Genomic DNA, 19310 nt, shown 5'->3' on the forward strand with positions numbered 1-19310 from the left:
ATTATTATTATTATCATAATTTAATTGTAATACCTATCTGAAATCAAATTTACTGTTACTTTGCATACTTTGATTTTTATATTGCGAAAAAATTAAGACTAAAAATTTGCTCCAAGTAAACCAGGTTGAACGACTATTTAAGAAAATATCCAACTTGATCAATAATGTCTATACATTGATTTATACACGAGGCATCTGTCATGAAATGAGCTGGACATGCATGTTAGTCTTAATACCCTCAACAATTAAAAACATGCTATCTCAAATAGTTGTTGTACAACAATAACAAGTGCAATTCATGTGACTATACTGATAAACATGTAGTCAAGATCAATCTTCATGGTCCTTTAGGCAGCTCATTGGTTGATTAAACCATTCCTCACCACTGATAATGATTTGGAAACTGCATCTGGCAAAGTTTCCTGAAGCGTCAGTGAAGGTGTAGGTGACGATGGTGGTCTGCCCGGCGAGGAAGGCATCTCCGGGAGCGGCAGTCTGGGCGACGTTGACAGCACTGGTGTCATCTACAGCAGTCGGCTCAGTCCAGGTGAGGGCCACATTGTTGAGGCCGGCTGGAACAGACAGGTTGATGTCAGCAGGACAGTTGGAGATGACTGGATCGGTGTTGTCTACGTTTGTGACTAATGCAGTGAGAGATATATTGTCGGGGAGTGTTAGGTTATATTGTAAGGCTATTGCATGTGAACATGAATTATAATGGTTTGAAAGAAAGATATTTCATGGCAAACTACATGTATAGAGGGGATAGTAATGCTATGCAAGAGGGGTAGTCGGACACTATCTCTAATTTTTTAAGTTATTGCGTAGGTAGGTGCTATGTGAAAGGGGTCTTCACTTCATCCAAAAAGTACCATGATGGAAAGAGATTTGAACTGCAAACATTTGCAGATATGATTATCCTTCAGATAGAGGATACACATAGGCTTCATTGTCAACTGGTTCAATATCAATTTATGATGTTTAACTAACTCTATTTTAATACAATGATGTATATTTCGTATGTATTGTAATGTGTAGGTTTATTTGTTATTTTTGGTTTAATATATAACTGTTTTTCATTGTACTTTGTTTGTTATATCGCTTAGAGACATCGGTGGAAAGCGCTTTATAATAACCGTTTTATTATTATTATTGTTACCTGTGATTATGCTAGACAGAATGAACTTTGTGAGGTTGAAATTGGAATACATGGTGTAATATAGTTATTCATGCAGAATGTTTGGAAGTGTGAACTCAAACCAATAACCTACCTAAAACAATGACGCTAAAAGCACATATGGACGGGTTGTTGAAAGCATCTGAGAAGGTATAGGTGACCAAGGTGTTCTGACCGACTACAAACTCATCACCTGGACTGGCAGACTGGGCCAGCGTGATAGGGAGAGATACATCAGAAGCTGTTGGTTCTTGCCAAGATGCTGACACGGTAGCAATTCCAGAAGGAACGTTCAGGACCAGATCGTCGGGGCAGTTGCTGATGGCAGGACCCTCAAAATCAACTTGGATGTCCACTATTGAAAACAAAATAATAATTAACAGTACAACATAAGATTTAGATTTACAGTACAAAATAAGATTAAGACTTAATACTCATTGCACTGCAAAAGGACTAGGGCCCAGTGTGATTTGAAAAAGCCTACTATTTACAGATGTAAATATTATACCAAAATCAGTGATTTTTAAATTGCCTGGTGAAGTTCGTCAAATTCATTATCTGCTTCGTTGTCAAGGGAATTCAATAAATCATAAAACATATACAATATGATCAAAGAGACTTAAACAAAAATCAACCACATTCAATTCAATTACGCCATCTACTGAAATGTGTCGACATTACAATGAAATATTACATGTGAAATCAGGCGCGTACGCAGGGGGGGGGGGGGGGGGGTTTGGTAATTTTATGTATGTATCCCCCCTAAAAAAACCTAAACCCCCCCTTTTTATTTTTTTGATTTTTTTGATTTTTTTTTGATTTTGATTTTTTTATTAAAAAAAAAAAAAAAAAAAAAAAAAAAAAAAAAATTATGCCCACGGCCGACCTAAAAAAGGTGACCTTTACCCCCCCCCCAACTGAGCAAAATGTCAAATTTCCAAATTTCGAGACAAAAAAAAAAAAAGTGTCCTCTTCCCCCCCCCCCCCCCCCCCCCCCCTTATTCAGCGGCTGGCTGAGTCGTTGCGAAATGTTCGGACCGATTTATAAATGTTAAAACCCCCCCCTCCCCCCCCCCCCCCTTGAAAAAATCCTGCGTACGCGCCTGTGTGAAATACCAATTTCACTAGAAATCAACAGCATTGGTGCACTCACGGATAACGGTGACAGTGAAGATACAGAAGGCATCATTTCCACTGGCATCGCTGAACTGGTAGACAACCTGAGTGACGCCCTCTCCAAAGATGTCTCCCGGGGATGCACTTTGAGTGACGGTGACTCTGCCAGAGTTGTCAAAGCCGCTGGGTTCATTCCAGGTTACTACCACCTCTGGCTCACCCACAGGGGTCACGATTTCAATGTTTAATGGACAGCCATTGATGATCGGATCCGTTCTATCAACAACGCCAACTGCATATGGACAGGAAATTAAAAAAATACACAAGATGTGTCACCATAATGTCTTGTCCATGAGTAGATATGTGAGGAAAAACCCAATTTGTAATACCTGAATACGCACATTTCATTCATCTGACAATAATCTTTATACAACATAATAGTTTCTCTTCTGTAAATTGAACAAAGATCTGAACTGTCTCACCCATTTACAGAATAACTGTGTTGTGAATTTTTAGATTTACAGTTCATGGATAAACTGGAAGGCAAGCCATGTAGGTTTGGTTAAAACTTCAAGGAAGTCTACTATCGTTCTCTACAATGAAATTAAACGATCACTCTTCTTTTTTTCAGTAGGGTATTTACAATCATAGCTGAGGGGCAATGCTTACGGATTACGTTGACATCGAATGAGCAGACAACAAAGTTTCCAGCATTGTCAGTGAAAGTGTACGTGACAGTGTTGGTGCCTAGGTTGAAGAGGTCACCGGGGCCATTGTTGTTATCAACGTTGACGACACCAGAGTCATCGACAGCTTGAGGGACAAGCCACGAGGCAGGAACAGCCGTATTACCGTCCGAGGTTGCGACGGTAATGTCATCGGGGCATGAGATAAGAACTGGCGAACTCTCATCGGGTAGTGCCACTACAGAAGCAGAAAGACAACATGATAATCACACAGCAAGGTACAGATACAAGGTGGACTGACTGTAATGAAATCAATTTCTGTTGAAGGCCACATTGCTAGGATCGCAAAGAAGATCAAGGAGCTACATTCCGGATTAATGTTCTACATGTAAAGGATATTTCCTGCAACCAATTAAACACAATGTCATCAGTGCAAATAAATGGAGTGGACAGACACATTTTGGTACATGATTCACGTTTGACAGGAATGCCAGCTGGTTCAATTGCCAGTGCATTCAATGATCTACAGTAGGTCTTTTGAATGATGTCATACAACAAATCATACCTCGAACAAAGACGTCGAAAATACAGAAGGCGACGTTGTTGGCCCCGTCTCTGAAGGTGTAGGTCACGCTACTCGGACCTAAAGCAAAGAGGCTTCCGGGACTGGCGGACTGACTGACGGTGATGTCACCAAAGTTGTCCATGGCAGTAGGTTCGATCCAGTACACATTGGCCCTGGTTGTACCCTGGGGAACGAAGATGACCACATCATCCGGACAGTCGGAGACCTCAGGGATAATGTCGTCAGTTGCAGCTGGGGAGAGAAAAGATGGTGGACGATACATAAATAATACATGTACAAGTACGCTTATTAGGTAACTTGATGAGAAAGACGGAGCATACACTGAACACCAAAAGTAAATTTTACAAACACCCTTGTCCATTTAGCTACATTCAAGCGATGAGAACTATAAGCACTGAATCCCTTAGACAGAATTTTGTAAACTAATCTTATCTAACACACACCACAATGCGACATACAAAAAAGCAAGACCAAACTGTAATAAAATTAGCAATGAATTTGTACTATTCATGTATAAATTGTGATAATTGTCACATTTGTATGAAAATCAAAATTATTCTGCTTACCGGTTACAATGACAAAGAAGTCGCAATTGATAGAGTTGCCCTCGTCATCACTGAGTGTGTATGCAACCAAAGTGGTACCAATATCGAAGAAATCGCCTGGATTATAGTTGCTGGCAACATTGACAGTGCCAGAATCGTCAGTGGCAGTAGGTACTGTCCAAGTGGCTGTACCCCTGGTGACTCCGACGTCGACACGGACGCTGACATCATCAGGGCAGGTTACGATGACGGGACGTGTATTGTCCATAGTAGCTGCAGAAAGTATGGTGAAGACCACATTATTAGCAGTGAAATATCAATGAAGTATTCAAATTAATATTACGATGATCACGTCATGCCAAAAGATAACTTGTAACATACGGTCTTGATATGCAAAGTGTCCTGTTTTCCTTTCTTTCAATATGCAGGATTGAGTACAAAGGTTGGTGATATCGCAGCAAAAAAGCAAGTCGATGTGTCATTACAAACTCCATTATCAGGGATGCCATCCTCACAGAATTATTCAAGTTAATATGAAAACAAATATTTCACGTATGACTGCTCCTTGTAGGGGCAGACATGCCCAGACCTGATAACCCTACTGTAAATTTAGCTGTGTTAGAGGCTATCAATGTTTATGGCGCGAATAAAATGAATAGAACCTACTTTCTACCAGGTACCATTACGTCCACAAGGCAATAAGAGGTACAATTACACATTCAGGAAACCTAGATAATAATAATAACATTCACATTTGTATAGCACTGCCATGACTCCTATTTTCCCGGTACCCGGAATCTTTCGGGAATCTCATTCGTTTACTATTTACCGTTACTGGCATTGTTTGTTTCTTTACGGGAATGGCTAAAATCACGACTCCAATTTCGACCAATCAGATGGCTAGATTTGTAAAGAGAGGTATATAATAGTTATTATATTACCCCGGTCATTGGAATCAATTGCTAATCTGCACATGTTAGTGCACATTTTCCGCTCTCTGGGGAGTATTCCCATATACTCACTTATAATGACCACTGTGAAGGAACAGGTAGCCATGTTGCCGAGGAGATCAGTGAAGGTGTAGGTGACCTGAGTGGTACCCAGAGCGAAGTTGGAGCCTGGCGTAGAAGTCTGGGTGGTCGTGATACCTTCCTCTGAAACGCTTGGAGGGTTCCAGGTGACGGGTGCACTGGTAGCACCCAGGGGTGCCTCATAGGTGATGGTGTTGGGGCAACTGATGATGACAGGTGCAATGTCGTCGATGGCTACAAGGTAAATGGATCAATTTGTGTTTGAAAGGTAATTTGTATGTCACACATCAAATGTTCACATATTGCCCTCTTGCCTTCTCAAACGTGCATATCTTTTGAGCACTGTATTTATATTATTGGAAAGAACACAAGAGAAAAGTTATTACCTGTGACTGTAACCACGAAGGAACAGATAGCGGGATTGCCGGCCTGGTCAGTGAAGGTATAGGTGACGGCAGTGGTACCCACCGCGAAGAGGTGTCCAGGGTTGAAGTTCTGGTTGGTCAGCACGATACCGGATGCATCCACAGCGGTAGGCTCATCCCAAGAGACGGAAGCAGTGGACAGGCTTGTACTGACCTCTACACTGATGGCCCCGGGGCAGTTTGAGATCTCAGGAGGTACAACATCAGCAGCAACTGTCAAAAGGTACAGTGTTATCATGGTTTACTATCATGAAAGCTCATCTGTATTGTGATAAAATGTCTATGAACCTGTTGTGGCCCAACTATGTACCTCATAAAGGTCAAGTTAGGTCACATTGGTGAAGAAGGCTGTAACTGTACAGCTCAAAATTTCGGAGGTAAAGATTATGGTATTGAGATCAAAAGTTTATCTCTCAAACATATAAGTTATGACAGTTCTTGTGAATTATTTGAATGTAATGATACCTGAATCAACTAGCAACAGTATTCGGACTGCCTTGATAGTATAACTAAGATATCTATTTTTAAGAAATTTATACAATTCAATATAAGTTATCAACATTCTTGATATATATATATGTCTGATTGATTTACTGAATTACATGTATATGCAATAGTCTTTTAAAAGCAATTTAACCATTTATGCGACATGCCATGTTACTATAGTAGTCTAATTTACAGTTTAGGGACAATACTAGAAAGTACCACTTTTTAATAAAATATGTGGAAGAAGATATATGTTGAGCCGGACATATTGCACGGAATTGCCCATTAAAACACTCTAAATAAAACGGAGATGCAATGAAATAAAAGAATCCTATTAAAGCAAGCAGAATGAATTTATATGCCACACACATTATTATATGTTTCGCATAAGATGCTCTGGAAGACCCATGTGAAAAAGCAATATGAAATCAGGGAATATTATTTACGAGTAACGATGACATTGAAGGCGCACACGGCAAAGTTGCCTGAGGGATCGGTGAAGGTATAGGTCACGGCAGTAGAGCCAAGGTCGAAGACATTCCCTGGGACATAGAGGCTAACGGTGCTGAAGCTTCCAGAGTTATCCACAGCTGTGGGCGGCACCCAGGATGCGGTAACCATGGTGACGCCTTGGGCGACGCTCAGAACGACATCGTTGGGGCAGTTGGAGATGACAGGGTCAACATCGTCGACAGCGACTGCAGAATGCGAAGAGATTATTAGGGGTGAGAGGACACTGTTTAGATAGTCTGGCAAAAAACGATCTTGTACGTATAGCACCTTCTTTTAACTAATGGTATACCAAAATTCATGAAGATTTACTGGCCTTGTTTTCCCATAATAGCCAGTTTAATTAATTCTCCTTACTTGGTTATAGTTTACAATAGAATTCCATTTTCCATACAAGTATTTTATTTTTCGTGCTGTAAATTTATAAACTGCTCATTGAAGGCATTGTTATGTTTGTATGATTTTTTTTTGTTGTTGATTTTTTTCAATTTTTGTATTTGTTTGTTGTTGATTTTTTTATTTTTTTATTATTTTTTTTAATTTAAATAAATGTATTTATTAATTTTTATTTCGGGGGGACGCAGTCAATCAATCAATCAAATTACCAGTTGTTTAAAGAAATCAAAGACGCTGCTTCTAAGTATTTGCTTACATGGTGATATAGATATACAGTGGGCTAGCGGTTGCACTATGTGAGAGGGGAGGGTTGGGGGAGTCCTGAACAGGACTGTTGGTAACCCTTCTTGAGCTTATAGTTCTAGAGATAACTATAGAGCCGGTAGGAGAGGGTGTGTGGTAGGAGTGGCTCGACGATTCGAACAGGTCGAATATCTGTCGTCAGGAGTGAGGAAAAGCTGGCAACCCGGTGACTTAGGCAATACAACGTTTTAGTAATATTTCAACAGAATTGGATTTTGAAATTTAAAATTTCCATTACCATTGTTAGAAAAAGCAACTTTGAAAAATCTGGGCTCTAAAACGCTGAGGATTTCGAGAAATTAAAATATAAACTTTTATCAGTGCTTCCGATAAATTTCAAATAGCGCCTACGGTCATTCAAATGGTAGCCGGGACCATGAAAATCTCGGAACATGCAGTTCTGATATATAAATTCCAAAAGGGAATAGAAAATCGGTCGATATTAGTCAAGAAACATTTTGTTAAAGCTAAAGTAAAGCAATCTTGAGAGGGAGCTATACAACATAAAGAGTTTATTATTCACAATTTCATCACTTTAAACCCAATTTCAACCACGACAACGATCACTGAATATTGTAGGATCGCATATGCTTCCAATTTGTTCATTTGAACCAAATTCATGACCCCTTACCAAAACTTTGTGATACCTTTAAGGACACGCACGCCTCTCACATGTGCAGTGTATATCAAAGACGATTAAAAGAAAACATAATCTATTGAATCAAGTGAAAAATTTGCCTAATATATATATTTGTGTTGTCTTCTCCAGTATGGGTTGCGGCTAAGCATTAGACCTACACATGTCTAATCAAAGTAACTACTAGCTGTCATGAAATAGTTTGAAAGCCAGCATTTCTATTACAAATACCTTGAAGGCCGACAAAGAACTCGCAATCGGCGAAGTTGCCTGCCAAGTCGGTAAACCTGTAGGAGACAAGAGTGGCTCCGAGTGGGAAGGTATCTCCTGGTGAATAGTTCTTTACGACCGAGATGGCTCCAATTGAGTTATCTACTGCGGATGGTTCGATCCAGGTTACGGCAGTCTCGGTGATGCTCACACCGACAAAGATGGCAATGTTTCCGGGACAGTTCTGGACAATGGGGGCAATCTGATCTTCCCCAACTGTCAACAACAAAAAACAACAAAAAGAGGATCGTTCAATTCTTGTGATAATGAAAAAAAACATGCTACCATTCAAAGAAAACTAAATAATTTCCACTTTAAACTCTACTTCCAGAGTAAATTAAAAAAAAAGGTCAGGGTCATATAAAGCAGAATGTTCTTCATGTGATTTAAACATAAATGTAAGTTTTTTGTATAACAAGATACAATCAGATATAAAAATGTCCTTATCATATAGAGCAATATTTCCCTGGGATTGTAATAATATTTTACAAGCACAGATGATGAATTTTCCATCTCCCTGTTATCAAAATAAGCACCATTTTGGTAATAATACAAGTACCCCAATCTTCTTACAAGTAGAGGAAAAGTGACTCACCAATGACGGTCACATCAAAGCTACATGAAGCTGGATTTCCAGCTGCATCAGCAAAGATATAAGTAACCACAGTGGTGCCGATATTGAAAGTCGCGCCAGGGCTAAAGTTATTGGAGGTTGTGATGACACCAACGTTGTCGGTGGCGGAGGGTTCGATCCATGTTGCAACAGATGACACGGTATTAGGTCCAACCTCGATGTCGAGATCTCCAGGACAGTTCGTGATCAGAGGTGCGCTAACGTCCGGTTCGGCTGTAGAAGAAAAGTAAGTATATATGAAGTTTACTTTCTATCTCAGCTAAGCTATGCACTCAATGAATTACATTTCATTACATGCACACTTCCAATATTTTCTTACTCTGGGATTATTATAAGCAAAACGTTAAGCATTCTTAAGCAGGGACTTAAAAAGGTTATGTGTACCACTTAATCTTTACAATAACATCTACAGCAGGATGGAATAACCCTTGATTCGATTCAATGACACCTACCTTCGATACTAACAGTGAATGAACACACTTCAAAGTTGCCAGCAGCATCGGTGAAGGTGTACGAGACCAAGGTGGAACCAAGATCAAAGTTATTTCCTGGACTGAAGTTGTTGTCAGTGTTGACAACGGCAAAGTTGTCGGTGGCAAGGGGTGCCAACCAGGACACCACGGTGCCGAGTCCACCAGGTGGCAGGGTGATTTCAATGTCATCTGGACAAGCCACGACCTCTGGGTCGATGTTGTCAAGTTCTGTATGTTAAAAGTAAAGACATTGTTGGTTGACATTTGTCACGGACAAAGAGATTGTACACACTAAGGTAAAACGTTTTTTTAAACATGAGAGTTGACTCCAACATCAAACACAAAAAGATTAGAATGGTCAAAGGTGTAGTCGCTTTTGAGTTTTAGTGTTGCGGTTAAGGTTGAGTGTTGCATTTATATTTAACAGGCTCATCATTCTATTCCAAAAGGCCACCAAACACTATTCCATACCAGTAACGGAGATTGTGAAGGTGCAAGTGGCAGGGTTTCCTGCGCCATCGATGTAGGTGTAGGTGACGGGTAGTACGGTGCCAATGGCATAGTAAGCTCCGGATTCGCTATTGACAGAGACAAAGCCCCAGTTTCCAGAGTCATCGGTGACTGTAGGCAGATTCCAGGTCACAGCGGCACCACCACTGGTAGTGGTTGCGGGCACGGTCACGTCTTCTGGGCAGACAAGGACTGGGCGGTTGATATCGTCTGGGATGGAAGGAAGAAAGTGTAGAATTTTCGAATTTCAATATTAGTGTTATAAACAGTAAGAGTCTTGTTAAATTTTGCACCGAGTGAAATTACTTTTTGCTAATTTACAGTGCATTAAAAAGATGTGATGAAAGATCACTGACCTTCGTACATTTCCACAGTGTTTCCCTCCCCGGGTGCCCCTCCCCCCATCAAAAATAGTACCTTCTTTTCCTTGAAATTATGTTTTGTTTTTTATACGTCGTCATCTTTGCCATCAACCAAGTTTTCATTAAAGCTGCATGTACTCTTTAAATTATTTAAATCACAGAATATGTAGATTACCATTAGTTCCTCCTTGTAAACTTTAAATAGATACTTGCTAATGCAATTATACAACGATATCAAAATGCGTTTTAACAAACGGTGTACCAAAAGACGTTAAAAGATGGGAGTTGTTGCTACCTTGTTTGGCGTTCAACAATAAGGGATAGAGCAACGTCGATCTGGCGCTGCTCAGTGGCTGCCGGGCTCACGATCAATTGGGCAAAAAGAATTTCCGTTTCGGTTTAATAAAATTTGGAGTGGACTATTAGGCTATTATTATTATTATTATTATTATTATTACAATTCCTATCTGTAAAATTTATATACATATCCATTTATATACTAAATCTTACTAATTTGATTCAAGAGTAGGGGATTCTACTTACTTGGTGGGACCTCACAGGTGACTCCAGTGTATCCATTGAGACATGAACAGACGAAGTAGGTGTTGAAGGCTACACAGTTACCATTGGCAGTACAGGGGTTGCTGAAACAAGGATTGGGGACTAGGAGAAACAACCCAAAATTTAAATTGTCATTTAAAAAAATGTGTAAAATTGCAGAGAACTTACACCCGTTACAGGTCTGTGACTTTAAAAGGCATGCATGCATTTACCAATAAACAGATGTAAAATCACCTCCAGATTCATTTATTAAGCAAAATGAATAAGCAATACATTAATTGCATTCATGAAGCTGTTCAAATTTTGAAAAAGATTAAGTTTTGAGTTTTCAAGCATGATTACTTTTGCTAAGTTTAATTAATTACTTTCATATTTATGGCCTATAGACTGTAATTAAACTCGTATAAATTTTTGGGTGAAAACAGAGAAATATTTGATAAGTGGCTTCTCTATTTCTTTCTATTGTCATGGTTCATGACTAAATCTTTTGGTAAATGAGGTCTTTACATCCACTTGAATATAAACACATTGTCTTTTTATCCAGGCATTTCAGAACGAACATTAACACACTCATATCCAACTTACCAGTAAGTTCGCAGCATTCTCCGAAGAAACCTATTGGGCAGTCACAGAAGTACGACACACTCTGGTCATAGCTGTAGAAGGTATTGTGACAGACGCCACCGTTGTCACATTTGTTATCGTCACACACTTCAAGATTTGGGTTGATGGCTAGGAGAAATATTAAGGGAAGAGTAATATGTTGGATGGTAAAATTTATACATGAAAGCAATTGCAAGAGTTTAAGAAACACACCATTGGTACACTGACATGTTAACATTGATCGGATATATGCACAGGACTTCAGATGCACACAGTAATAACTAAATAATTACAGTTTATATCGTCTGCTCAGAGCCAGAAACATGTTAACTCTGTGTTAAAGTTATGACATGATCATGATCCACAGCACTTGTATGGCGCCATTTATCTGTTTCAAAAATTCAAAGGCGCCCGCTCCTCAAATAGTCATGGACTAAACATTTGCTTGAGAAAAGAAATGGGTTTTGAGGTCTGACCTAAAGCTTTCTAGCTTGTCGGTGTCGCGAAGAATTGGAGGGAGGGAGACGTGGAGCAACTGAAGAGAAGGCACGGTCACACAAATCCTTTCTGACTACAAATGGACCATATTATGTGCTTGATTAAATGTATTTAATCAACAAGGCCAAATTACATTTTGTATTTCAAATGCCATTTCGGCTTATAATTACCGGTGCCCAAAAGAAATGTTGTTTGTCATGATTCGGGTGATTGTATTCATTAAATTGTTGAAGAGAAGGTTGTGTTTAACAGAGCAAGGTTGTTCCCTGTCAAAAAGTGCCAGACACAATGTACATACAGAAAGAAACAAAACTCATTGTGTTGATATGCAGATAGGCCACACAGTATCACAGTTTCCACCATGTAAAAAAAAATTACAGGACACTATACTGTTGTACGGCATTTCATACAGTAAAATAAGGATATACCTGCAGTCAATGCACAGTTGGTTCCTGTGAATCCGTCTACGCAGACACACGTGTACTGTGGGCTGTACACTCCCAACACCTCGGTGCCACTGTGGTAGCTGTTGACGCAATTGCCATTGTTCAGACATGGGTTGTTGGAGCAGGCATCCTGGGATGTTACTGAGATCAAAAGAAAATCAGATAATAGATTAAAGAGAGTATAGTTCTTAAATAGAAAAAAGGCAATGCAAAATCAAAACTACGCCACCAAATGCATTTTTTTTTAAATTCATGATGGTTCTTTTATTTCATAAAAAATATACCACAAGCCCTAAATTCATCTAACCTTTAATTTTACATTTCTAAGATTTGAATACATGGTGCAAATATTTAAGCAATCAATGTACAATAAGATACATAATTAGTTGGATTAATGTTGCTGAATCACCAAAGTAGCGATACTCAAATGAAGAAAAAATATCTAGATGCAGTTGAAAGAAGACAAATTAACAATTTAAATATTTAAAAGGACTGATCTCCTTACTTAGTCCAACTTCACAGTGAATTCCATTGAAGCCTTGTGGGCAGAGACAGACATAGTTCTGTGCGTTGTCACAGACGCAGGACGCACCATTCTCGCAGGGGAAGTTGTTACAGGGGTTAACCAGAATTACAACAGCTGCGAAAGGAGAAAAAACATAGAATCCATATCAGATATGAAACATGGGGAAGTTAATTTTTATTTTCGAAACGGTGTCGAATACCCTATTAAGATTCTTGGAATTAAGCAATGTAATTCCACAATCTTTCCAATGGTGTACTTTCACTCTGCCATTACAATGCAGATAGAAATTAGATACACTTCTTACCACATATTGACCTTAAAGGGACTTGGGAACATTGTTCAGATGAGAGTAAATGGTGCTAATGACTTCAATGCTTGATGTACAATTAAAGATAATCTGAAAATTAGTGAGAACAGACCATAATTAATGATAACAATTTGGGAAAATAATCTGATCGACTCCTTGATTCTCCCAACTATATTATTACAAGTTTATTGCATTTAAGGTTAATGTTAATCGTTACGAAGCAATGAATTGGCTCTATAATTCCAGACATTGTGTGGTGTGGAAAGATTTTTTAAAAGCCTGTCTTATGCATTTTTTTCATGGGAAAGCGGTTGGGAAAATTCAAAAATGGTTGGGATAGCTTAATGGTAGAGGGTGTCGCATAATGACGCCCTCAAAGAAAAGTATAACTATCTTTATGGTTTGAGAATTTGTTTTAAAAAGTTTTGCATGTAAAGCCCCAGTCCCATATAAAGCCGGACCAGCACGGACGAGCACGGACCACTCCGGACCATCCCGGACCATGGTCTGGGGTGATCCGGGATGGTCCGGGATGTTTTGTTCAAAAAAGTGTGATGCTTTAAAAGCTACAGTCCCATATACGTCCCGGACCGTCCCGGACCCCATCCGGGGTGATCCGGGATTCGGTCCGTGTTGACACCGTGTTGGCACCGGGGTGGTCCTGGATGGTCCTGGATGGTCCTGGATGGTCCTGGATGGTCCTGGGCGGTCAATAACTCACTCCCGGACTGCCACGGATCAACACGGACCGCCCCAGCGCCACTACGGATGACCCCGGACCCAGCACGGTGGCTACACGGATCACCCCGGATCAAACTATTGTCCCGGACCGTCCCGGACCACCCCGGCAGTTTTTGACCGTCAAAAACATCCGGGGTCGACTCCCGGACCGCCCAGGACCATCCAGGACCATCCAGGACCATCCAGGACCATCCAGGACCACCCCGGTGCCAACACGGTGTCAACATGGACCGAATCCCGGATCACCCCGGATGGGGTCCGGGATGGTCCGGGACGGTCCGGGACGTATATGGGACTGTAGCTTTAGAGGGCTAATACAGTAGAAGGAATATAATAAGTAACATTTCATACACAAATTACTTTTTTTTTCATCAACCGTCAACAATGTTACCGAGTCACTTTAATGACAGCATTCAGAGCAACAGCAAATTCTTTGTATTTGTGGTGACATTTGTGGCTGAGAAAGGAGATATTTTTTTCATGGAATGCAATAGATATTCAGCAACATTCATAACACATGCAATTATTTTATCAAAATACCTGACCCACGTGCATGAAATCATGTCCACTTTTTCAAAATAAGACCCATCCATCCCTCGACTCACCATCATCGCAGCGAGGTCCAGCAAAGCCGGGCTGGCAGGCACACTGATAAGCATAACAGCTTCCAGAAACGCGAGAGCACACTCCTCCATTAGCACAGGGATCAGCATCACATGGATCAGCGATAGCTGAAGAAAGAAAGATTGCAGGAGAAAGAAAGCATTAGCTCGGGGTGTTTTATCTTAATAAGGTGGTCTTACAAAGAAATGTAAATAACTTTATTAATGTATGGGAGTAACAGCTTCTTGGTACACGAGAGCACGCCCCTCCATTAACACAGGGATCAGCAACACATGGATCAGCGATAGCCGGTGGTGGACAGGAGGGAGGAATATATGCAGGAGAAGAACAATTGTTTAATGATGTACGAATTTAAATCACCACAGGCCTGTATTACACCGAATCGATACATATGATTCATAACAGCCCTAACGAGGTGCATTAGCATTGCTGACAAGTTTTATGAAACTTCAAAAACTACGATTGTGGGATTGTGAGTATATAGACAAAAATAACATTGAATTGGTTAATATCAACGAAATTATGCAATTTTCGTTATGTAATCAAATGCAATGCATAAATCTTCTTTGAAGTGCCATGCTACAAATTATTTCATTCACCTGTTATGAATAATTTTATTTCAATAGTCAGAATTCAAATTGCATGCATTGATTGAGATATAACAAACAATATGGCCTGTCCTACCTTACAAAATGTAATGTATGCAATTCGCATTCTGACTATTGAAATACAAATATTCGTGCATTAAATTTAATTACATTACGAATATGTCCTATTACATAACATAATCAAACTATTATTTCATAAGCAGCAAATTCTTGAACTTACCAATTTCACAACTGTATCCTGTGAAGCAACCCTGGCACTCACAGCCATAGGCAGAGCACGAGTCAGCAATGTTACTGCAGATTCCACCGTTCTGGCATGGTACATTTTCGCATGGGTTGTACTCTGTACGGATCAAAATCAAATGTCAAAGACTAATTAAAAAAAAACACTTAAGGGGAATAAAACTATTTTAAGATACATGTTTTGTTTTTAATTCCTCACTTCCCTTCTCAAAATATATATGGTTTTGATTTTTGTTTAAAAGGGTTAAGGGAGAGATCTCTAGGCAAAGTTTGTGAGACTAAACCTAACCTAGTCTGTTCGTCTTATTGTCATATAAATTTGACACTGTCAGAGTAAAAGGAAAATGCTCATGAATATCTGTATAAGGACCCTGAACACCAGCATACACGACGCCAATTAACACATTAACAATTAACACAAAAGGCGAGTATAATATGTTACGTGGGAATGCAATAAGTATGCTACCAACCGTTTTCACAGAACTGTCCGACAAAGCATCCAGTGCAGAGGCAGTTGTAGTCTGTGCAGGTGCCACCCGAGATAGGCAAGCAAACTCCTCCGTTTTCACACTTGTTGCATGCACAGGCATCGACACCTACATGAAAAGGAATCGAGCATACATGTATAAATAATCCACAATACATATACAGGTTGATTATATGATTTCAAATTAAGATCACAAGTATAACTGAGTAGACATTAATATTCTTTATTTTCAATGATAGAAGCAAATTGGTGGTGCAAAAAATGACAAAAACACTTCCGACAGCAAACATTCTACATTAGGTTAAATACTGTGTAATATTTGTTCCTCTTCTACCCAACTATCTTTATGCTCTATGACCCCAAATGGTAAACACTATCCCGAATATTCCACAGGTGGTATAATACTCACGGTTTTCACAGAAGTCTCCATAGTAGCATGACGGGCATTCACAGTAGTAGCGTGTGCAGGAGTTGTCGTATTGGACACACTGGCCGCCATTGGCACACGTGTTACCGGCGCAAGGATCAAGTTCTGGAAACCAAAGATGACAAACGATTTAGACTTTGTTTAAAGCCCCACTGCTCTATTTATAGCTGCTTGCGCCCTCTATAACAAACAATGCCTGATCGGTGAACATTGGGCCCCATGATCCTCTTTTTCTTATGTCAATTGAGAGCTGATTTGATGAGATAACCACCTGTCAGTGACCTTGCAGGGTGGTCTAATCCCCCTTTAAACTAGTACATATGGGCTTTAAGGCATCGTTTATGATTTCACTCAAATCCATACCTACTTCAACCTCAGTGTTTATCTTGGTAACAATACAAAATATACACAAAGTTTTATTTCATTGCAAATATTTGTTATGAAGCATTTGCAGTACAAACACTAAGCACCATCCAGTAAACCCTACTACCACTTCAAATTGATCATAGACACTTTTCAACTTTAAGGTCTGTCAGATGAGTGAAAGTCACGACAATATTTTCAAATGCTCATAATGATAGTGATATGATCTTATTCATACCATCACCCTGGCTTTAGCTTTGCTACCGTAAGGTACGTGCTCAAGTACTCAAGGAATGTCTTGATGTGCACTGGATACTCATTCACTTTACCTAGGTTTAAAGTGGCAACTGTAGATTGTGTCTTGTAAAAGGATATTTATTCACGAAATAGAGCTTACCAATCTGACAGTTGACTCCAGTGAAGCATCCTGCGCAGACACAGACGTAGTCAGTCAAACTCTGTGCAAGACACACACCACCGTTCTCACAGGGACTCACGTTGCATGGAGAATCTAGAGTGATAGACAATTATGTATACGTCGATGAAGTATACGTGAACTGTAGACCACATCCTTATATCCCCTTTTAATGATTACAAGTGTGTCTGTAGGGTTTTAACGGTGGCTCTTGAGGTATTGCATGAGAAGATTTGTTTGTTGTTTTTTCCCCTTATAATGGAAATGTTCGAAGGATAGAATTTTTGGGGAAATATCTGTATTCTTGACACCATTGGCATCCAGAACATATGATTGTATTCTTTGCTCCTATAACAAAGTCTTTCAACTATTGACTGTAAGGGAATATACTATACTTAGGGAAACAATGTTCCGGCCTGTATTCACTGTTTCTTCACCCCGATGCCAATACTTTGTCCTACCTCCCAATAAAATGAATTTCACTATTACGGTAATTACAAAAACTTATTTTATATTCTATTGGATAGTACTTTCCAAAGAAAAATCATTGAAAAATATCACAGTTGAATAAAAGATTGTTCAACCCTTGACAGGACACTTAAACGGTTTCTCACCTTGGTCAATTATGATGTCGAAATCGCACTCCTCGATGTTTCCTGCGCCATCGGCGTACACGTAGGAGACGGAGGTCGTTCCCACAGGGAAGAAGCTTCCTGGAGTAGCAGGATTGCTCAAAAGCTGAACCTCTTCACCAGAGTTGTCGGCCACAACGGGCACGGCCCAGGTGATGATGCCACCGGTGGTGTCATCCAGGACAGTGCGGAGGATGTTGCCAGGGCAACCAGTGATGACAGGACCGTCCTCGTCAACTGATAAAACGGATAAAATGAGGGTGCTATGTTAATAGTCGTTGATGGTTTGCTATGTCGGATGAAGTAAACATTTCCAGGAGTGAAACATCTTAAATAACCCATCTACTGTCCACTGTTACCTTGTTTGGCGTTTGGCATTCTTTGTCCGCCAGCCCACACATTTTTCATATTATTTTAGTTTGTTATTATATATTTGTTGTACTGTATTGTTTACTTCTTTCTTTTCTTTGTACTAGTATCTACGTGTATGTTTAATATGTTATCATCTTTATTCGATGTGGACTGGATAAAATTTAAATTTAAATCATCTGTTTTGTAGCATGTTTGCTTATACAGGTAGATCTAGGTCTATTTTCCTTTTAAAATATATAGTGTTTGGAGCCACAAGGGCATTAACTCTGTGTAGCATGATACGAGTTAAAGCCCTTCTGACCCCAAACAAACAATCTCTTTTTTTTACACCAACACTTAAAAGATTCAGGGGAAAGATATGTAATAAAAGTTGTACATACTTGCAACAACGGTTACATCAAAAGTGCAGGAAATACTGTTTCCGGAGGAATCCACAAAGTCGTATGTGACCTCGGTTGTTCCTACATCGAAGAAGGTACTAGGAGCCTTTGAAACGACGATGCTGATTGGTTGACCAGAAGCATCGGCAACAATTGGTCGATCCCAATCAACCACAGCACCGGTAGTGGTGACGTCAGTTGTTACTGAGATATCGCCTGGGCAGAACTGGATGAGGGGAGGAGTGGTGTCCACTGGAAAATATATCAATAACAAATATAAATTTACCTCTTAGACATCTAAGACAATCTCTTTTTATTCCTGTTTAATAACATATGAAACATGGCTCAGGATGTGCTTTAATGTCAAAACTCATTCAGGTTCTGATCTACATTAAAACAAAAAAATTATGTAAATTCAAATGAAACTATCGAAGGAACTTGAGGAAAAGAAAGTATAAGTGATACAATCTAAAGAACATACTGTATGAACAGAAATAGAAGAGGAATATTTGATTATTTCTTTTTTAGTCAATGACATATTATGTTCAATCATTCACGAAATACATATTGTGACATACTGAAACCACACATGTATCAGTTGCTCTAGGGATACAACAAACCAATGTAATTTCTATAAAGAACCCGCCAAACTCCAAGCAAAGTTTCAAGGTTTTATGGGACTTTTATTTACGGAACATCAATTTGAATTTCATGACAACATGTTATAAATTTACACACTTTGTAATCAGGGGGGTGTTTCACAAAGAATCTAAGTTGATCTTATCTCTAAGTTGGACTTAACAATTATGGAAAGCCGTTAGCATCATTGAAAGTGTTTTGTAAAAGTTATTTTAAAAGGCATAAAATGTTGATTCAAATCATTCATATTTTCTATTATCTTGGGAGATTTCATGTTCTTGATGTGGAATT

General features: G+C 39.5%; 1 protein-coding gene across 34 annotated transcripts in view; it reads right to left on the reverse strand.

Moving 5' to 3' along the window:
- The window catches only part of LOC578978, an 80425-nt gene that overhangs the window by 15213 nt on the left and 45902 nt on the right, over positions 1-19310 (reverse strand). For all 34 annotated transcript variants that reach the window (XM_030976202.1, XM_030976216.1, XM_030976203.1 and 31 more), the window contains 24 exons: positions 18381-18632; positions 17611-17865; positions 16979-17092; positions 16201-16323; positions 15775-15900; positions 15282-15404; positions 14435-14560; positions 12761-12895; positions 12238-12396; positions 11294-11440; positions 10691-10810; positions 9747-9995; positions 9255-9503; positions 8764-9015; positions 8130-8384; positions 6499-6750; positions 5528-5779; positions 5133-5375; positions 4132-4383; positions 3545-3796; positions 2963-3217; positions 2331-2585; positions 1272-1532; positions 384-641 (listed from right to left, as the gene is read on the reverse strand). In XM_030976202.1, the coding sequence (XP_030832062.1) occupies positions 384-641; positions 1272-1532; positions 2331-2585; positions 2963-3217; positions 3545-3796; positions 4132-4383; positions 5133-5375; positions 5528-5779; positions 6499-6750; positions 8130-8384; positions 8764-9015; positions 9255-9503; positions 9747-9995; positions 10691-10810; positions 11294-11440; positions 12238-12396; positions 12761-12895; positions 14435-14560; positions 15282-15404; positions 15775-15900; positions 16201-16323; positions 16979-17092; positions 17611-17865; positions 18381-18632 (4965 nt within the window). The remainder of the gene's footprint in view (positions 1-383; positions 642-1271; positions 1533-2330; positions 2586-2962; positions 3218-3544; positions 3797-4131; positions 4384-5132; positions 5376-5527; positions 5780-6498; positions 6751-8129; positions 8385-8763; positions 9016-9254; positions 9504-9746; positions 9996-10690; positions 10811-11293; positions 11441-12237; positions 12397-12760; positions 12896-14434; positions 14561-15281; positions 15405-15774; positions 15901-16200; positions 16324-16978; positions 17093-17610; positions 17866-18380; positions 18633-19310) is intronic.

Source organism: Strongylocentrotus purpuratus, unplaced genomic scaffold, assembly GCF_000002235.5.
Source record: "Strongylocentrotus purpuratus isolate Spur 01 unplaced genomic scaffold, Spur_5.0 spur5_scaffold_8, whole genome shotgun sequence".
In the NCBI taxonomy this organism is placed as follows: domain Eukaryota; kingdom Metazoa; phylum Echinodermata; class Echinoidea; order Camarodonta; family Strongylocentrotidae; genus Strongylocentrotus; species Strongylocentrotus purpuratus.